Raw genomic sequence first — 21,788 nt, 5'->3', positions numbered from 1 at the left:
CATGATAAAGAAGGGAAGATAGTTTTTATTTCAAGAACAGACCTAAAATCCCCTCACTTCCCTCTTTCTCTGCTTCGTAAGTTCCTGCTCAATTTTCATGACTCAGCTCATCATATGTAATATTTTTCAGTTTTCCAACTAGAATTAAATCCCTCTTTTTCCCTAAATATATTGTTCAGATTAGAATGATCATGTTGCATTACAATTGGTTATTTACAAATCTGTGTCTCTAGGAATTCAGATCATGGGGCAGTTTCTTGAAGATAAAGAAGTTGGATATATCATTATATACCTAATACCAGGCACAGTGCTTGGCACTAGTTGGCAATAATCGTGTAAATGGTGAGTGAATCACACTCAACAGAGATATGTGATGCTTATTTGCAAATATCTTTGGGAATCTTAGAGATACACAGAAATAAGATCATGATGCAGAATTTCTCTTTTTATAGGAAATACGAGTTGCTTCTGGAAATTTTTCCACCAGTGTCTTCCTGCACAAAGTAAAGACATGTAGACTGATGGCTATTACCAGTCTAAATAGAAATTGGGAGAAAATATTTCTCCTTAAAATAAAAATGTTTGTATCAATTTAATTTGTAATGCACAGGTAACATATTTTCAACACACCAAATTATAGGACCAAGCATGATGTAATCGATTTTTACTTAACTAGTAAAAGAGGGGGAATAATAAACCTCTGGCTAGACTTACTATAAAGAGCTGGCAAAAATGAATAATAGAGAATGATCTTCATATTTTTATAGCTCTATCCAATTGCATATAATGTAAATATTGTGCAAAATTAACAAAACATTTATCAAAAATTACATCAGAATAAAAACATTCTAGGGATTATTGGACAAGTTTTGGTGTTCCATTTTGCATAAAGAATTGTTTACATGTAGCAAATGATCAAATAGAGGAGACCTTTATTATTTTGACTATATCACAGTTATTTTTGGAACAATGTTTTAGTAAGGAACCTTTAGGTAAAAAGTCTTCCTTGTCACATATATAGATATTTACAGCACCAATCTGAATACTTTGGCAGGATTTAGGTCATGGTACTGGCAGCCAAAAGAAAGGGTTGGAATGAAAGTAACTAATTGGAGCCTGACTTAATGGAGTAACAAAAACAATGTGCTTTTGGTCCTCTTGCCTATCAATTTTCAGTTTTAAGCACGAGGCAGAAATCTTATCAGGTACGTTTCAAAACTACAATTATCATTTTTTATCATTTATCTTTTTTTATCATTTATCTTTCTTTGGTACAATATTTTTAAAAATTATATTCTCCTTAGACTTGACAGTCACACTTAGATGTTCTATAGTGGAACCAAAATATATTCATGCTGAATCTGAGGCTATTCAAAGAACAGAATTGCCAGTTGGGTCAAGAGGAGAGGGAGACGGAGATGGGAAAGAGAACAGAGAAGGAGGCACTTCACTTCTGCAGCTACTCCCTTCTCTCAGCTCTCCTCAAACTAGGTTTAAACCTAAAATTCTGGCTCTCAGAGGACTGCCTAGATCTAAAAGTCCCTGGAAACACAGGGAAGTTGAGCATGGCTCTGTGCCTGGCTATACCCTTGGGAGCTAACTCATGAATGAAACAGACATCATGGAGCTTTGTTCTCTGTTTCTTCTCCACCTCCTTTATTTTTGTGATGCAGCTCCTTTAGTGACACATGATGAGCTTCAAAGCCATCCCTGATCTTTATGGAGTATAAAAGTACAGGTATCTTTGACATAATTTCTCCTGACCATTTCCTCTATTTGGGGAAGACAACCCACTCTCTCACATTGTGTGTGTGTGTGTGTGTGTGTGTGTGTGTGTGTGTGTATGTGTGTGTGTATCTTGAGTCACTTTACTAGTCTATAAGCATCAGTATATATTTAAGCCTGACCTACCATCTATTTTCATTCTTTTATTCATGAAAGAATGACCATGTTTGCTCTGCCACATGTTGAGTTTATGCCCCTAGCAACAATTACGTTACTTAGAGGAAAAGGATTAAGAGAACAATTTTGACCAAAAAGATGTATCAGACATAACTATTTGGCATGAAATAAAAATTTTTGGCTTAGATCATACCCCTTGTAAGTGATTACATTTGAGCCCAGGTATATTAAACTTTGAGCCAGGTATTAACATAAATGTTTCCAGAATAATACATAAACCTGTAAATGTAATTTTTATCTAATATTAATATGAAAAGTAATACCTAATCAGCTGAAGTGCCGGTCATTCTACTAGAAAAAAAAATTATTAATAAAAGGCCACTTTTAAATGTGGATGGATATAAAAAAAGACTAAATAGTAATAATGGAAACATTATGTATATAAATACATACTGGCATAGAAAATAGTTGGCCTAATTCACACCGTGTCCCCTTGTGGTCATGTTTGTGCTAAAGTCCCATCTTCTGTTGCATGAGTGACTTGAGCTGCACCATCACATTCTCTGCTTGGATCCAGAAGTTGGCTGGAATCAAGCTGTCACATGGCAATGGCCTAAATACAATTATCACCAGGTCCTGCTGTTGAGGCCCCAAGAACCACTTGCCTCAGTCTTTCTCAAGATTGTGTCACTCAGTACATCAAGGCTCCTCAATAACTCTACTAGAAGGACCCACAAGACTCAGAAGAGCTCATATACTTAATGATTACAAATAATTACAGTGAATGGACACGTTATGATCAGCAAAGGGACAAAGCTCATAAAGTAGGGTCCCAGAGAAATCATGTATGAGTTTCCATGGATGAATGACCTTCCAGGAGAAGTACATAGGACATGCCTAATTTTTACCAGAATGGTATGCAATGATATGTGAAGTGTCACAGACCAGAAAAGTATGCTCTAGCCCCATTGCCTGGGTTTTTATTTGGACTTTGTCACTTAGGCATACAGTGCTTACATAACTGGCCTCAGCTACTCAAACTCCTGCACTTCCCAACAGGTAGGTTTTCACCATGAAACACATTGTTAAACTGATCACATCAAAGTAGAACAGCATGGTCCAAGGTCCAGGCATACAAAACACTCCTATCAGGCAGAATTTCCCAAGGGCTCAGAGGTGAGCTCCTAGGAGCCAGTTAAGGACAGTTCCTAAAGATAGGTCTTTATTTGCAATGTACAGAGTTTGAGCAACCCAAGCCTGCTGAGCTAACCTTTTCCTGCCCAGTCAGAGAGTGTATCTTTTCAATAGATTTCACTTCTTAGTTAAATAATTTAAGATCATTTCATTTACTTGCAACAAAATAAAGCACAACCGACACGTGGGTCCATTTTGTTATTACTTTGTAAACACCATCTTGAGGGTAACAGTTTACGGTTCAGTGCCCTTCCACTGCTACCCCTTGATCAGACCCACATGAGTGACCAAAAATACTTTATTGATGAAAGTGTGCCTTTTCAGGGGACCTGATTGTATTTGATGCAAAAAGATGTTTTATAACCTTTTGACCAACTGATACTGGTAAACGACAAATGTAGACACAGCTGAATGTTGCTGATAAACAGTTAAACATACATACATTCCTGCATATATTCCTGCATAAATAAATAAATAGAACCATTTCACATGGACCACTATATGCCTATATCCAAAAATAACACATTTTTATGGCGATAGACTAAAAATATTTTTACCATTTTTAACTTTGCAATAAGAGGATAATCTTATGCACGTCAGTTAAGGTGAAAGAAGCATTGGGTATGAGGCATTCAGAAATGTAGAAGGATATAAATCTACCTCAAAACATTACTAGCATACTATTGCTTTATCAACAGATATACCTACACATCTGCTAGAATCTTAGAGTTCCTTAGCCTCAAGTATCCCACAGCTATCAAAGAGCTTTACAGTGTGAAGAATTTGGTCTTGAGCAAATAAAAGGGCAAAATCTCCTGTTTCATGCCAGGACCAACCCAGGTCTTCATTTATGATCATGACTTTGAATCTCAGAACTGTTGGATAGTCTTTTACTGAATGCTTTCCCACGTGGGGAAAGAGCTCTGAAAACATTTTATGACACACAAAAAAGCTATGGCATTTTAAATACCCTAGTGTTTAAAATTTGTGATTGCTGGATACCCATTGATACCAATAAAAATGAACTAGAAAAGGCCTAAAATAAAAGCACAGGGCGCAGATGACTCTTGACTCCAACTGAGACACACAAACACACACACACACACACTACACACACACACACACACACTGTTGAGCACTGTCAGGCTTGCTGAAAATTACACATAATCACAGCTTAAAATATTCTCAAAATGGCCTTCTGCACAGGCTGTAGAGGGGTCCCAAAGCAAAGGCAGGTTCTCATGGTGTGCTCCGTGCACTCTGGAAACCTCTGTATACGCAATGACCCATTACTTCTAAAGCCAGTCAAACTACCTCTGGTTTCCGCAGGTTTCAGGTAGAAACTATTTCACAGGCTGAAGGACAGCAAGTGTACAGAGAAAAATCCCACCACAGAGCCAGTCGATAGCGTGCTCATTCCCTGATGGTTATCTGCTGGGTGGGAGCAACAAGCTGAACAACAGGAACAGAGAGCAGTGGGAAGGAAAGAGGGGTTGACCAGCAGATGTGGAGTGAGTTACCTCCCCAAAGACTGGCTGAGAGCCCAGCACACTAAATTGTTTAAAAATGCCAAAGTACCCTGGACCAGCGCAGTAAAATCATAACTCTAACCACGGGTGGTGGCCACATAAAATTAACTCAATATCTAAAAGTTTTGCAATCATATTCAGAAAATCTAATTAGATGTTCCAGTATCTCCAGAAACAAGGTAAAGTAACTACAATTGTATGTGTAATCTGTTTCTCTTTCACTGCCTTCATAAAAACACTGCTATGATGATTTTCCATCTCTCCTTGTCAAAGGTGAGGAGACAGTTCCCATTCTTTTTTATTTCCTATGACAGCATAATCATTTCCACTTCCTTAATTACTTAGTTTAATTCCAAATACATCTAATTCCAAATACCAAAGGCAATGACTACTGTTTCAGCCCAACTTTAAATCTGTTTGGAAAACTCTGCTCTTAACAATTTTCAGGTATGATAAGATTATTTTCAGTATACAGCATAAAAGAACCTACTTGTTTATCTAGGTACAAAGAATGTAGCAGTGAACAAACCAGAAGAAATAATCCCTGCATTATGATGCTTATATACTAATGAGGGACATGGACAGGAAAGAGAGCAAATACGCTGTCTCATTGAGCACAGACTGATGAGGGGCCAGGCCACAAGGAGGGATTTAAGTTAGGAGGCTGTTCAAGTCATCCAGGCAACAGACTCGGTGGCTTAAACCAAGGTAGTAAGTAGCAGAGGTGGTGAGCAGAGGTTGGATTCTCAATGAATTCTGAAGGATAAAGTCACCGATGTTTGTTGATGGGGCAGATATGGTGTATGAGCAAAGGAAAAGAGGAAAGAATAACCCCAACTTTGTACGGGATAAAATAACTTAGGGAGAGTGATTCTTTTATGCTATGTACTGAAAATAATTTTATGACGCATAAAAATTGCTAAGAGCAGCGTTTTCCAAGAAGGCCACCACCAGAATCTAGAAAGAGGCAAGGATGGGTTCTACCCAGGGTAAGAGAGGGAGCATGGCTGTCTAGACTTGAGAACACTGAGATAATAAATTTCCCATGTTAAGCTGCCCAGTATGTGTACTTTGTTATGGTAGCTTTGGCAAATGAACAACAGAATCTAAATAACATTTTATAATGCTTTTCAAAAATTCTTCTAAAAAGTGAGGAGATGCTCATATCATGCCTGGGGTCATCCAAAAGACCGTATTTAGAAAGAATATTTAGTGCCAATCCTTAATGGCCCCATAGATCTAAGTTTGGCAGATGGAGAAAGAACTGCTTTTTTCTTATTAAAAAGCAGCTCCATTTATAGAAACACTAAACAATGACTATTTGAGACCTATTTGTTTTTCCCTAAGGACCTAATGTCAAACCACAGATTTATTTCACAGCAAATAACATAAAGACTGAATCAGGGGATTTACACATGAATATAACACTCTATCTCATTTGATGAAATGAGAGAAAATGTGAAATTACAAAATTCTGAAGCCAATGGTAATGTCAAGAATATTTACATTATCTTTTTCTAATAAAAATTTAACTTCTGGGACACCTGGGTGTTTCAGTCAGTTAAGCAGCTGCCTTTGTTTCAGGTTCTGATCCCAGGGTCCTAGGAAGTCTAGGACCTAGGAAGCCTAGGTCCAGGGGGGAGCCTGCTTTTCCCTCTCGCTCTGCTCCTCCCCCTACTGGTGTGCTCACATGTGTGCTCTCTCTCTCTCTCAAATAAATAAATAAAATCTTTTTTAAAAATCTAATTTCTTGTGAAAGTTTTTTGAAAAACACATCTTTAGGTTGCTTCCTTTGGGGGCCACAGTGGCACAATACAATTACCATCGCTTACGAATCGCGCATGAAATTCAGGAATTTGCTAAGATAGATAAATTTTAAAATGTGAAAGAACTAACATCTTTATAACTGTCAATGTTTAAAATATTTACCCCAACCTAAATTATTTTATTTTAAAGATTTTATTTATTTACTTGATAGAAAGAGATCACAAGGCAGAGAGGCAGGCGGGGTGGGGGGGGGGAGCAGGCTCCCTGCTGAGCAGAGAGCCTGATGTGGGGCTCAATCCCAGGATCCTGAGATCATGACCTGAGCTGAAGGCAGATGATTAACCGACTGAGCCATCCAGCTGTCCCCAAGCTAAATTCTTTACTCAGAAATGAAGGCTATTCTGTCAGATCTAAAAAACAACAGCCCTTAGGTAGGAATTCCCTCACATTCAAGTCCACCTCATCTCACCGCATCTCAAATTCAGGCACATCCACACTCATCCTTCTTATTTCCTTTGGTCTCGAGAAGGGGACGTCTCTCCTTTGGTACAAACCTACATGTTCCACCCATGCTCTTAATTTTCTATCCCATCTTGCCTCCTGGAGAGCCTGTGGTCATGAAACAACTTTTCTCCCCTTCTTTTGAAGTCTCTTCCCTTCTACTAGTTCTGGATCACTCCTTTCAGTAGACACACACTTAAAACTACCCTTTATTAAAACAGCTCATACCAGATCCTGCGTTATGTTTTAGCTAATACTCTATCTCACGAACAGGTAAGGTACCTTCATTGCCCTAACATCCTGACCTCTCATCTACTCATCAGTGTTCTAGAATCTGATTTCTGTTACAATGTGGCTACTCCCTGTGGTGGTCAATGATTTTCTCACTGCCAAATTAAATGGGTTTATCTCTGAGTAATTTCTGTCTAAAAATGAACTACTAGGTTTCCCTAAGCCTGTTGTATTCTCTATGTCTAAGAATGATCTCAATCATTTGCTTATGTCAGAAATCTAGATAGCATCTTTGGCTCTTCTCCAAGATTCTGATTAATTACTGAGTCCACTCCTATATGTCTTTCAGTGCGTCTACTTTTCTCCTACTTCACCATTAATGTTACTTGTTCCTATTTTAATTTATGACAGAGAGAGACAGAGATGTTTAGGGCCAGGGTGATAATTTTATTTTTCTTGTCTAAGATTCTGTAATGTCTCCCATTGCCCATAATACAGGTGAAATCCTCCTGATGTCTGGCCTTTGACCAATGTTGTCAGCCCACTCCTGGAATCATACATATATTCAGGTATTCTGAACTTCCTCCATTTCCTTTAAAGTACCATGTTTTTTCTCATCTCTCATCTTTTAAAAACATTGGTTCCTTCATGTATCAAACCCCACAGGCATTTCTCAAGCTTTAGCTAAAATGTTTCTTCTCTGAAAGCCTATTCTGATGCTTTCCTTCAGATTTCCCCTGTGGTTAGCTGTGCTTGCCCTGGGCTTCCTGACACCCTGTACTTCTCTCTCATGGCATCTACCACACACCTTGTGGTAATTGTTTGTTTCTCCTGTGAGATATCAGTTCTAGGATGGCATGGACAACGGGTCTGTTCACCACTGTGTCCACAACCTCTAACGCATACTAGATCCTTAAAAGGTATTTGCTGCCTAAATAGCTAAAGAAACAAATGCAGCATGAAAATAGGTAACACAATGATTAATGCCCAAACTTAAGAGGCTTGGGGTTGAAATCTGGTTTTTTATCTACTTGCTATGTGACCTTGAATTTATTAATTAACACTAAGCTTCAGGGTCATCATCTGTGAAATGGTGAAAATTATACTTTTATTTGATTCTTGTAGTAAAGATTAAATTAAATTGAAGACAGAGTTGAGAGGGCAGAGTAACTGGCACATGGTTAAAGATGAACGCAATTTTAAAAATATTTTTAGCAGTGAGTGATGAGAAGCTAGAACTGAATCAGGATCTAACTTTGAAAAAACATTACTTGAAATCAACATCAGGCTAATTAAAAAAAACAAATACCTTCTTTCACTAATAGGGCAAACAGAAAAGAAAGATTCAGGTATCTTCCTGAAAAGAAAATGATAGAGTTCGTGTCTGAAGAAACCCCATCCCTGAAAGGAATTATCAGGTGTATGAAATAAATGTAACTCACTAATTTTTGTTAGTTACATTTTATTACATTGACCATTTGTGATGTGTAATGTTTTACATAATTGCAGAACCATAAAGGCTTCAATTTGAAAACAAAGCAAACATTTTAAAAAATGAACTGCTAATTACATCCACAAGTTCAGAAAATCTACATCTGTGTACTAAAAATGGCATAAAACACATATACACAGAAGATTCTTGGTTTTTCTCCCTGCTTCAGTAACATTTTTGTTTTAAGGAAAGTATTTTTTTAAACAGATTGCTCTCTTATTTGCAACCAATCTCTTCATACAGCTGTCATAATATTTATAAAGAATTATTATAATAGAATGGAATGCCATCAGTAAAAGGGCTTGTTATTTTATTTAATTAGAAGTAAATAGTTTGTTAATTTGCAACTGAGCAGAGCAGCCAAGAACAAAATTAAAATTTTCCCATTAAAAACACTCCCCTAAATCCATCTCCATTAAATATCTTTTAAACATCTCCTAATGCAGCCAAGATTGAATGATCTTAGGAGAGAACAATCGATTTCTCTACTTCTCAATTCACTCTTAAAACCTGATACAACCTAACATTAAAGTTATTTCTAGATATACTCAATTTCCAAAGAAAATTTGTAGAAGATAGATACAAATTTTCTATCTAAATAATGAGTCCTTTAAATTGTCCTTTAAAATAAAAGTTTTATTCTTTAAATTTTCTTAAAAATTTTAAAGACAACATTGTAGTAGCAAGATATTATCATGGAACTTAAGGTGAAATGGTTTACCATTCCAGTTTAAATCCCAAACATTCCCATGACTACTCTGCAAAAGCTCTCACACAACTGAGATCCTGCCAAATATTTACAACTTATATTCTAGAAAAAAGTTGAAACTCTTTTTTTTTTCTCTGCCAACTTATTAGCACCTTTCTCTTTTCTTGTTCTTAGAGATAAACTAACTTGATACATTCTGTAGCATAAGAAATAAGTGAATTAAGACTAATACCTTGGCAACTAGCATAAAAATATCTTTGACATGGGTCATTCCCTTACCTTTATTGGTAGATGTCAACAGAAAATTATAGGGGAAAAAGAAGACAACCAAGGAATAAAATGCATTTTAACTCCTTAAATGGTTTGGTTCTGAGATTATCTGAATGATTCCAGAGCACAGAGCTATGTACTACAGGGATCACCAACAATAAAATGAAATCCTCAGGTCAGGATTGAGTTTTCATCCTTATTTTATAAGTTCGGAAGAAATTCTCGTGTTCTTCAAGCCAGACCTCAGAATGAACTTGGGGCCAGTTACAGACTGAATGCTTATATGTCCCCCAAACCCATGTTGCAGCCTTAACTGACCACTGTGATAGTATTTTGAAATGGGGGCTTTGGAAAGTAATTAGATGTATATGAGGTCAAGAGGTGATGCCCCATGATGAGACTAGTGTCCTTAGAGAAGAGGAAGAGAGACAGAGTTCTCTCTCTTTCCTTCTCTGCCATGTGAGGACCCAGCCAGGAAGAGGGTTCTCTCCAGGAACCAAATCTGTCAGCACCTTGATCACCTTGATTTTAGGACTTCTTGGGCTTTCACAACTATGAGGAATAAATGCTTATTCTCTAAGTCCCTCATCAACAGTATTGTGTTAAAACAGCCTAAGTTGACTAACACAGGGTCCAAATTTATCGAGTATTTGTTGGACAAAGTAAACAATCTAACATACAAACAACCCATCAAACCAGATTCAATCTGATCCAACAAATTATAGGGTACCACATCCTTTCAAAGCTGACAACAATTATGTCTCCTTCCTGGGGGAAGACTATCTTTTAGTTACAAGATAAACCACTGCTTTGGTTATTCAATCACCAAGAAGAAAGAGGGAAAGTTGGTTTCAAAAGCTTTGGGGGATAAAGAGAAAATGTTGAGACAGGTCAAACTGCTTATTCATGGGTTACTTCTTCTAGTGAGAAATGTTTTCATCCTGAGTACTTAGGACTTCTCTGTCACTGAAAGCCTGGATGTTGCTGATAAGTGATTGGGAGCTGAAGGCCAAAAATTATAGAAGCTCCTTTCATAAGGGACTTAGTAAAACCCTGGGCCTAAAATATACTTTTGTGAAGCTTAGCTGACTACGGGTGTACACGCACACCTGTGTGCACGTGTGTGCACATGCCTGCTGTCCATGTCCATGAGGTGCTAGAGTGATGGGACCAAGCACACTCAAGCAACACAGAATGGCTTTGGAAACAAGCCTTCCAATGGAGGCAGCTGGAAAAGTGACACAATATCACGATCCAGAGGCCAGATCAAAGATATGAGGTTGGCCTTTTTTTTCTATTGCAAGTGAAATATCATCATTCTCATCTCAGAAGTCAGGGTGCACTTTGCCATGGTGCAGGAAGTGTATATTTCCATTTCAGCTTGGGTGTGCCTGTACATGGGAGCTCAGTGAGACTCGGAAGCCCAGGATGTGCAGGTTGCGTGTGTTTTTGTAGGGGCGGCATCAGACAGAAAGAGGTAGGTAAGGACGGGGATGGGGAAATTAAGATAGAGACAGACGGCGTGGAGTAATAATGGATAGGAGACAGGCGGGGAGAAACAGAGATGGCCCAGGGGTAGGAAAGAGATGGAGGGACAGTGAGAGAGAGAGAGGGCTCGAAATGAAAACTCAGATGGGGATGAAGGTGGGCGAAGGATGTGGAAAGAGAGGGGGCGATGGTGGGGAATTGTCATTAGCTGCCGAGACAAATGCAGACAAACACTGACTCCACAGCTATCCTAAAACTCTGCCAAGGTGGGCCACGGGGTCAGACTGGATGTTTAAAATGTTTTCCAGATATAAGTGAACCAGAAAAGGAACATATCCTCAAAGAAATTTGAGGGGTTTAGCTATGTTTTCAAGATACTACAACGTCCGTGTAAGGAAGTTCAGGAGAACAACCATAGGTATCATTGTTCTGCTTCAGTTTTGGGGTTTTAAGGTGACCCAAGAAAGAAAGAAATTGAAATATGTAGAAGGAAAAAAAAACAAAACTAAACAAAATCTCTATGACATAAAGGTTATGATGGAGCTAGCAGCTACGGAGGTAATAAGTTTCTGGGTTTTTTCAAAATAGTAACCTTGACACAAAAATGTGTGAAGTAGGGAAAACAGATGGACTTTAGATTCATCTCTGGATTAAAATCTCAGCAGTGCCCCTTAGCAGGCATATGAAGATGTGTGCTACAGAAGAGCCTGTGTAGGGCCCCTGGGTGGCACAGTTGGTTGTGCGACTGCCTTTGGCTAGGGTTGTGATTCCAGGGTCCTGGGATCGAGTCCAATATAGGGCTCCTTGCTTAGCGGGGAGCCTGCTTCTCCCTCTGCCCCTCCCCCTGCTTCTGCGCTCTCTCTTCTCTCTCTCTCTCTCAGATAAATAGAATCTTTTTAAAAAATGCCAAAATAGGAGCACCTGGGTGGCTCAGTGGGTTAAAGCCTCTGCCTTTGGCTCAGATCATGATCCCAGAGTCCTGGGATCAAGGCCCACATTGGGCTCCCTACTTGGTGGGAAGCCTGCTTCCCCCTCTCTCTGTCTGGCTCTCTGCCTACTTGTGATTTCTGTCTGTCAAATAAATAAATAAATAAATAAAATCCTTAAAAAAATAAAAATGCCAAAATAACCTGTATAAAACACTTGGCACAGTACCAGAAACTAATCATTTTTCCCCATGTGATATCTTTACTATTCTAACAAAGTAAGAAAACATAAAGACTCTGCTGCTCTTGTTGTATTAAAATGCACTTCTGCGTGGTACTTAGCACTGTGCTTAGAGCTGTAAGATCTATAAAGAAATTCTAAGAATCAGCATGGGCCTTGAAGACTTTACATGGTTGTTGGGAAGCAGAGATACACAGTGCAAAACAGTTTAAGTGATGTTTAACTTCACCTATGCTACAGGTTCTGGAGAAGTGCTACATTTTAGATTCTGCTTCACCAGACCAGGAAAACCAGAGCAGAGGGATGGGCACTGGAGGAGGGGGTGCAGGGGCAGCACAACCATCCTGAGAGCATCAGCTAGGGGGCAGGCTCACTGCTTCCCAGGTCATCAGAAAAGACTTGTTGAGTGGGAGGGCCTAGCACCACACATTAATGGTAGGACTTAGATTTTAGAAGGGAAATTACAGGGTGAGTTTACAAAGCAGGGCTAGAAAAGAGAACAGGAAAGCATGCACACTGGTAAAGCCTAGTCTAATAATCAGTTATTACATAACATGTAAGGTAACTTTGAGCAATGCTAAAATGATGACAAAAATATTTTTGAAAGTAAGTTCTTGTCATATAATCCCTTCACAAAAGCCTTTCATATACTGTCTGCCGTGGCTTACAGTCAGATTTTCCCATCTTTTTAAGTATTCAGTACACAGATGAGCATATCCCAATAATTCTACTTTAAAGACTTGACAACGATATTCAACTCCTGATTTTAAAAACCTGAAAAAATTAATTATAAGTTATTTTTTCCAATCAGATTAGAAAACATAGTTAACCTCAGAGTGTTAATAGTGTAAGGAAATGGGCATTCACAGAAACTTTTGGTATATATTAAAATTATAAACATGCAAATCTGTTGACTATTGACCTGCTTCTAGAAATTTATCCTAAGTAGAAATATGCCCAAGGATTTTCAAAGTAGCATTTTATATAATATTTACTAATTGGAAACCCATAAATGACCATCAAGAGGAAACTGGCTAATTTATGATTCATAATTTATAAGTAATTATATCTATAATAAAATACAATTCAGCCAATAAAATTATTACATACCTCTGAATTAACATGGAAATATATAGTGAGTAAAACAGAGGCATATACAACAATATCCTATAAAACCATTTTTGTGAAATCGCATGTGTCTGTGTGTAGAAAAATGGTGATCAGTATGTTAGTAATGGTTGTATCAGTATCATGAGATTTAAAGGTGATTTCTACTTTCTTTATACTGTGTAAGAGGCTTATCATTAATATTACTTATAATTAACATGTAATCTTTTTAACAATATCAAAAACAGTATTTTCATTTTGGAAAAAAAAAATCTTTCCCAATTAATGACAATTCTGTAGTAAAGTAATGGCCGGCTGGCGCCAGCCAAGACCAGAGAAAATGAGCCCCCAGGGGCATTTACTGCCTTGTCACAGGGCAGATTCTGGGGACAACCACTGTATGAGAGAATTTCCTTCTCATCAGGGGCTTTTGGAAAGAGATTATAGAGGAGATAATCCCAGTTTATCCTGTATCTAGACGCATCTTTTAGTCTGCTGTCTTTACTGGACTGTGAGCTTCTCAAGCCTGGGAAAGTGTCTTACCAACATCTTCCTGTCTCGAAAGCCTAGCTTAGATATGCAGTGAGCAGTTAATTCGTACAATGGGACTGTAATAAATCGCCATGCTTTGTTTGCTTCTGAACTATAAAAGAGGCTTTGGGGAAGTCCCTGATAAAAAACTGCTCATAGGGTTATGTCTGGCACACTGTAGGCACCACTCCCAGCAAAAGGATCCGTTAACTCAATTCAGACAACTGTACTGTTGTCTATGTTTATTTTTACAAATGCAATGGTTTTTGGTTCACATATTTTTTCATCTGCATATTTATGAGACTAATTTGATTGTAATATTGCCATACTGGGATTTGTTTTATTGTAGCATTTATATTCAAAGTCATCACAATGTACAAATACACAGTCTCCTGATACAACCTAATGTCAGTGTGGATAATCTCGGAATGATTAATCTTTTTAGTGTCTTGCCACCATGGTCACTTTGCTATCAAAGCACGTAAGAGGGGAGCCCAGATGCTGGCATCATCTACTCAGACTGAATTCTTTGCTCAAGACAGACCACTCCTTGCTTCTTTCTGTCCCAAATAGAAACAAGTACATTAAAAAAAAAAATTGAGCACGATTTCTCCTTTCCACTTGACATATACATTAGTACAGAGGAAATAACTGAACAAACCATTTTGATCAGAATTCACAGAATTGACATGAAGTCACTGCTCTTGACTCTAGCAATCCATTCATTTACTCTCAGAGACAGTGTTAGCAAATGTCACAGATAGGCAACAGTTAAACTGATAGAACTTCCAATATCATTGATTAGTATTAGTGAAAAGAGTGCCAACAGCATTCCTTTATTACACTTGGCATTTAATGATTTATTGGCTCCAAAGAAGAAAATATAGAAGTCTGGGTAGTTTCCTTTACCTTGGCCAGATGAGAATTGATCCATTTTGTGAAAGTACGTTTTTGTACTATCTCTTGCTCATCTAGAAGGAAAAAAAAAGAAAAGAAAATGAATCTAGTTAGAGGACACAGTATATCATAAAGTTGTATCCTAAAAGACATTGGGTTACACAGTTTAGAAGTAATCATATTATTTTATCTTCAAAACAATTTTGCCAATTGTTGTCTTGAAGGAAGTGCCAGTAAAACTCCTATTTGATTACTTCTTTATACATTACCAGAAAATGCTTCCAAATTTTCAATATATTAGCCATATGTTAACCTTCACTCACTTATTCAAAGCTCATATACAATCATACCTCAATAAAGCTGTTTGGAAAAAGTTCACTGAGACCAACTAAGTGCCAAGTTTTAGGTTAGATCCAGAGATACATAGAAAACAACAAGGCAACATCTTTGCCATGAAAAATCTAGAAGTAGAGACAGACAAGCAAGAGCATATGTACAGTAGAGGATTACACAGTAATGTAATAAGACAGAGCTGTGTATGTGAGGCATTACAGGGACTTCACCCAGATTGCATGACCTCCAAAGATCCCACCACCTCTTGAAGTCCACACCTCTGTATAAGCAGACTACGGTAGTACCTGTGACTTGTTTCTGATCAACAGACTGTGGCAAAGTCCTACCTATAAAGATGTTACTTGACGTTAGATTCCATCTTAGCTGACCAGAGTGAGAAATCCTCCTGGATCCTCCTGCTTCTTCTGAAGAAGCAAAAAGCCATGTTGTAAACTGCCCATGGAGAGGGTCATGTGACAGGGAAGAGAGAGATATTTTTAGAGAAGGGTGGTCTCCAGCCAAAAGCCAGAAAGAAGCTGGGGCCCTCAGTCACACAACCACAAGGAAACGAACTCTGCGCGAACAACCCAAAGGAGTTCAAAAGTGCATTCTTCCCTGTTGCAGCCTCTGGATAAAAATGCAATGCAGCTGATATTATGGGCTTGTCTACTTAATTGCAGACTTGTGTGACCCTGAGCAGAGAATCCATCTAAGTTAAACATTGTCTCCTGACCTACAAAAGTTTGAGGATAACAAATGAAAACTGTTTTTTGGTTTTTTGGGGTTTGGGGGTTTTTGTTTTGTGTATTGGTTGGTTTCTTTTTCTTTCTTTCTTTCTTTTTTTTTTTTTTTTTTTTTTTTAGAGATGGGGAGTTAACGTGGTAGGGTGGTGCAGAGGGGGAGAGAGAATCTTTAAGCAGGCTTCACGCCCAACGTGTAGTCCCACTCGGGGCTCAATCTTAACAACCTTGAGATCATGACCTGAGCTGAAAGCAAGAGTCTGCTGCTTAACCAACTGAGCCACCCAGGCAGCCCTGAAAATTATTTTAACTTGTTAATTTTGTTGTAATTTCTTATGAAACAAGAGAAAATTAATATGGGGGGGATAGGATCCAGAAAGGCTTTAATCAGAGCCATTAAAGATAGGAAATCCAGAGAGCAAGGAGCCAGTTTAACATATTTGAAGAAAGGATGAGTTCTGTTAATTCTACCAGCATATACCAAGTATCAACTGTCTGTAAAACACAAGACCAGATGCTGTGAGGAACTCAGCTGAACGAAGACACCATTTCAATTCCTCACCCTTTCAGGGATGGTGCTCAGATCTATATTCCCAGAGCTGAGCTCTCCTGGAGAACATCTGACTGCCTGTGACAATATGAGCACTATGATGACAGTAACTTTGTTCCCAATGCCTATAAATGTGACCCAAAAAATACTGTTCAATGAAGAATTGAGGAAATTTAATACCAAACATATTAATTTAGAGAAATTTTGGATATACCCATAGAATTTACAGAATGCCATTACTTCTAATGTACTTTAAGCATATGCTTTTAAACTTTCAAGTACATACAAAAACAAATCAGTATACTAAAAAGCAATGTACTAGGCACAGATATTTATTTTTGTTCTTTTTTTAAAAATTTTCAAAGAATTTAAGAATTATATGGGATGTGTGGAGGGCTGAGTTTGAAAGCAGATAGATTTCTATGTATATCTTTCTGGAAAACCCAAAAAAATCTCAAATTGAACTACAAAAGAAGCTGGAAATATACTCTGTGTTCTCAGAAAGAGAAAATAGGTAATGGAATGGGATAGATGCCTGACAATGTTGTGTCAAATGTTGCTGAAAGCTAAATTCTAATAATTTAACTTGCTATATTATTTTTTTTGGATTACATATCTTCCTTTGAGTTATCTGATATGACTGACTGTAACCAAAATATTTATTTTTAGACCTTTAATGATATGAATGTCCTGTTACATTGAGGATTAGATGACAACTAAATATACAGGAAAATATGTAATTTATTAGAAATTACAGACAGTAAGTTTTAAAACATGAAAATGACATGCTTTGGTTACAAATTTTAAAAATATGACTCCATTTTGTATGTTTTTATGACCAAGGAAAGATATAAAGGAAAAAATGAAGAAAAAATGTATTATATCAAAAATGTGATCATTTTGGCAAGTGCTAAGTGAAACAAGCACAAAAGCAGCTTCCTGTCACCTATAACACAGAAATTCTGTGGTCTCACATAATATGACTCATAATGTTTTCAAGGCTTTTTATTTGCAGTATTGCAGTATGGGGAAGTGATAATGCACATTTAACTTCTGGTTCCGAATGCATTTAATTATTTCTAGTAGTGTTATTTCCCCAGCGAATCAAAGTAATTATTGACTGCTCAGTTTAAAATGACTCAGCAAGCAAATACTCTGGATGAATCTATGTGTATGCAATCATCCCTCATCAAAATTATTAATGTCTTCTTTTCCTACAGAAATATTCCTGGCAAAGTCAATGTACTGTTTATTCTTTTCTTTTTTTTTTTTTTTAAGATTTATTTACTTATTTGAGAGAGGGAGAGATCACAGGCAGGGGAGAGGGGTAGAGGGAGAAGCAGACTCCCCACTGAGCAGGGAGCCCAGGGTGGGACTCAATCCCAGGATCCTGGGATCATGACCTGAGCAGAAGGCAGACACTTAACTGCCTAAGACACAAGAGCATTCAGGGTTTTGTTTGTTCTTCTGAACCATTCTTTATCTTAATTAATTAATTTATTTATTTATTTATTTATTTATTTTCTAGTTCTAGTATAATTAACATATAGTGTTATATTAGTTTCAGGTATACCCAGGCATGGATATCTCTATCTCTATGTCTCTATATAGATCCTATATTTTAATTAAACAAATTATTACCTATCATATGTAATATATACTTATAAACTCATATAATTCTTATAACAAATCTTCAAGCAAGAACTATTATGCTATTTTTTAAAAGATTCTATTTATTTATTTGTCAGACAGATCACAAATAGGCAGAGAGGCAGGCAGAGAAAGAGGAAGAGAAGCAGGCCCCCTGCTGAGCAGAGAGCCTGATGCGGGGCTCGATCCGAGGCCCCTGCGATCATGACCTGAGCCAAAGGTAGAGGCTTTAACCCACTGAGCCACCCAGGTGCCCCAAACTATTATGCCATTTTAGAAATAAGAAAACCAAGGCAGGTACCTGTAAGTAAGCATTTTTACCAAAGCCACCTAGTGGCGAGCCAAGTGTTTACCTCCACAAGTCAGGTTCTTACACCATTATACTACTGCCCAAGGATGCACAGAAATTACTGTATTAGTCATATCAAATATTAATCATGTTAAAATGATAAATTCATACTTAAATCAATTGGAGTTTGACCTTAAAATCCTTAGGTTCTATAAATAAAGTCATTTAGCAGCAGAATAATCTTCAGTAGTCAAGCTAGATTTGAGAGAATTCAGAACTTCTATAAAATATAAAGTCCAATTTTAAGCTGTTGATGAAGAACTGACCTAATCTCCATAATATAGGTTTACAGTTCTTGTGAATACATAGTTATATTTGATGAAGCATTATGTAAGTATATTTAACTGTTAATCTAATGGTGATTTTTCTATCTTACACTTTTCAGAACAACATGATATGCTCTTATCAAGTGTTCATATGTATGCATGCTAAATATTTCCACTAAAATTATAAAAAGAATAGTTCATTAAGACATTTAGCTGAACATATATGTTAGTTGTAAACACAGAGGTCTGTCTACATCATACATGTAAACTTAGATCTCCAGTTCTAGGAATCACAGAGAATAAGAAGTTAATCCTGTTCGTAAATCTTAATTTCTACATGTAATCTGTAATTTCTATAATTTCTGTTAATGCAAACTAAAATCCACCTACTTCTTAAGCCAGTCAGTTGGAAGTCATTCTTGGACCTTTACTTATCCTCATCCTGCACAACAAATTCATACGGAATTGTTGTTGGTTTTATTTCTCAAATATCTCATCTCAATCAAGATCAATCTAGTGAAGAAACCATCATCTTTTGGAGGCCTGTTCATTTCTTTCACTAGAATCTAAGTTTTAGATGAGACGGCATGGACATCGTCTGATTTACCATCACCGCCTTAGTCATTATTGCTTAGGAGATGCTTAATGAAGAAACGAATGGATGCATTTGCTAAGAACGTGCTAAAGACCAGAAAACAAGAGCTGTTCTAAGGAATAGGTACTACATAGAAGGGACAAGTATGTAAACAATGTCTCAAAGCAATGTGTCAGCTACTGTAACAGAGGAACATATAAAATGTTGAGGGAATATAAATATACAAGCAAGTAATTCTTTTATAGGGCAATGGAACAGGCTGGGAGATTCAGAGAAGCTAAAAAAGGAGGTTCCATGACGTCAACCAGCAGCAGATAAGTGGAAATTTGCAGGTAGAGAAACTTTTAGGAGAAAGAGGCCGTCTTTTAAAAGCATGGCATTATATACTAAAGTGACAGTAAAAATCTATTACAGCTGGATTATAAAGTGGAATAGGTTTAAGAAGGGTAAACAAGTAAGTAAGCCTGGAAAACAGGTAACAATTGGGTTAATTAAAGTCTTTGAATAGCATGCCAGAGTTTGGTCTTTATCTATGGACAATGGGAAGCCATCAACAGTTTTGGAAATGATCATATGAGACCTGAGACACAGAAATACATGCTACAATGATAATGTAGAGGCTTAACTGAAGGGAGAGGAAGCTGGGAGCAGGTAGGATATTTGGGAATATTCTAGCAGAACGCACATTAAAGGTGATGCATTCTGTTCTCGAAATGTGCCAAGAGGGACGGCTGCACAGTAACTACTAGAAGTAGTCAGACAGGAGCTAAGGGTGCCTTCTAGATTTTTATCACAGGTAACTGCATAATGATGTCACTCATCAAAGAAGGAAAGAAAAGCAGTAGGCTCCAGATGCATTGCAGATGCATCATGAAACGTCTGGGTAGGATGGTAGCGTCTGCGCAGAGGAGAGCTGAGAATTCAGAAGCTGGATTAGGAGGCGGGTGCTCCACAGGTAAGAACCTGTCAGAGACTCCAGCTTAAGGCCAGGCTTTGATCCAGGTATTACCAGGCATAAGCAGCTCAAACTCTCCTCTCCTCTAAACTTGGATCTTGATTTCTTTCTAAAGGCCAGACTGTGTGAGTAAAAAACAAGAAATAAAAAAGCAAACAATGATAATAACAAAAGCAACAAGAAACAACAAAACTAGTTATGGAAATTAAGTCCTTCACTTTTGTCTCCATCACTGGTTCCATCTCAAAGACAGTTGGTCTAACAGACCTGAGGAGTTGGAAATCATGAGGTCTTAAGGGACGTCTATATAGGAAGGCTATTGTACAAGCATGGCCCTGGGGAATGGTGTCGTAAGAAATAATCCCAAAATTCCTAGGCACTATCCCTCTTTAGAAATGAGTGAAGGATGAAGGGAGCTGGCTCTGACATTCAATTTCTCTATGTCTTTGTCCTGGTATATATTTTTAAAGTATTTTGCTATTTTAGGATAAGATCATGACACATGCAAAAATGAAGCCCAGTTTAGCAAGAGTGATTAAATTTGACCATTAACAAGCTGTCACACCTAACTTAGAGTCAACAGTTTTCCTCCTGATGAGTCATAGTAACAGTGACTCGCTGATTTTGCACAAGTGACTTACATATATACCTGCAAGCAAAGAGACCAGTAAAGAGCAGCCCAGATTATTTTGAGCCTTTGCAATCAATCATGAAAATTTTGCTGCCTACAAACGGGTTAACTGTATTTTCATTTTACCATATGTAATACGTAAAACTGTGAAAGTGAGCCCTATGTTCATTAGCTTTTAAATAGCGTTACTAAATTTTAAAAAGTTAAAATACATGCCAAAGTCCTTCTCACAGATGGTGGGTTTTTTGTTTGTTTGTTTCAAAGATTTCATGTATTTATTTGAGAGAGAGAGAGAGAGAGAGTGTGAGCACAAGTGTTGGGGGAGGGGCAGAAGGACAAGGAGAGGCAAAGGGGAGGGGCAGAAGGAGAGCAGGGAGCCCAGCTTAGAGCCCCGGCCCCAGGTTCATGACCTGAGCTGAAGGCAGACGCTTAACAAATGGAGCCACCCAGGTGCCCCCTAACAGAGTGTTTTTAAAAATACTAACGATAATCGAAGTTGACATATTTCAATATATTTAACAAATCTTCTATAAGAACTTATTTCTGAGAGCTAGAGCACTTCACAAATGGGTATGCACCGAAAGTTGTATATTTTTATCAGAGTCATGAACAATCATAAAGATCAAAATACTGAATTCCTGGGTATATCCATCCTTAATCGATGCCACATTAATATAAAAATACCAGCAAGAAAGACTATTTAAATAAGTAAATATAGGGGCGCCTGGGTGGCTCAGTGGGTTAAGCCTCTGCCTTCTGCTCAGGACATGCTCTCAGGGTCCTGGGATGGAGCCACACATCGGGCTCTCTGCTCAGTGGTGAGCCTGCTTCCTCCTCTCTCTGCCTGTCTCTGCCTACTTGTGATCTCTCTCTCTCTCTCTCTGTCAAATAAATAAATAAAATCTTTAAAGAAAAAAAAATTAAAAAATAAATA

At 37.7% G+C, this 21,788-nt stretch overlaps 1 protein-coding gene across 16 annotated transcripts in view; it reads right to left on the bottom strand.

Annotated features, from left to right (window-relative positions):
- The window catches only part of SYNE1 (spectrin repeat containing nuclear envelope protein 1), a 464,420-nt gene that overhangs the window by 360,904 nt on the left and 81,728 nt on the right, over window positions 1-21,788 (bottom strand). For all 16 annotated transcript variants that reach the window (XM_013056743.2, XM_013056751.2, XM_013056755.2 and 13 more), the window contains exon 3: window positions 14,798-14,859. In XM_013056743.2, the coding sequence (XP_012912197.1) occupies window positions 14,798-14,859 (62 nt within the window). The remainder of the gene's footprint in view (window positions 1-14,797; window positions 14,860-21,788) is intronic.

The sequence above is a fragment of the Mustela putorius genome, unplaced genomic scaffold (genome assembly GCF_011764305.1).
Source record: "Mustela putorius furo isolate JIRA1106 unplaced genomic scaffold, ASM1176430v1.1 tig00000450_pilon_pilon_pilon, whole genome shotgun sequence".
Taxonomy (NCBI): Eukaryota; Metazoa; Chordata; class Mammalia; order Carnivora; family Mustelidae; genus Mustela; species Mustela putorius.
The sequence above is the reverse complement of the archived record's forward strand: the minus strand, read 5'-3'. Positions and strand labels throughout refer to the sequence as shown.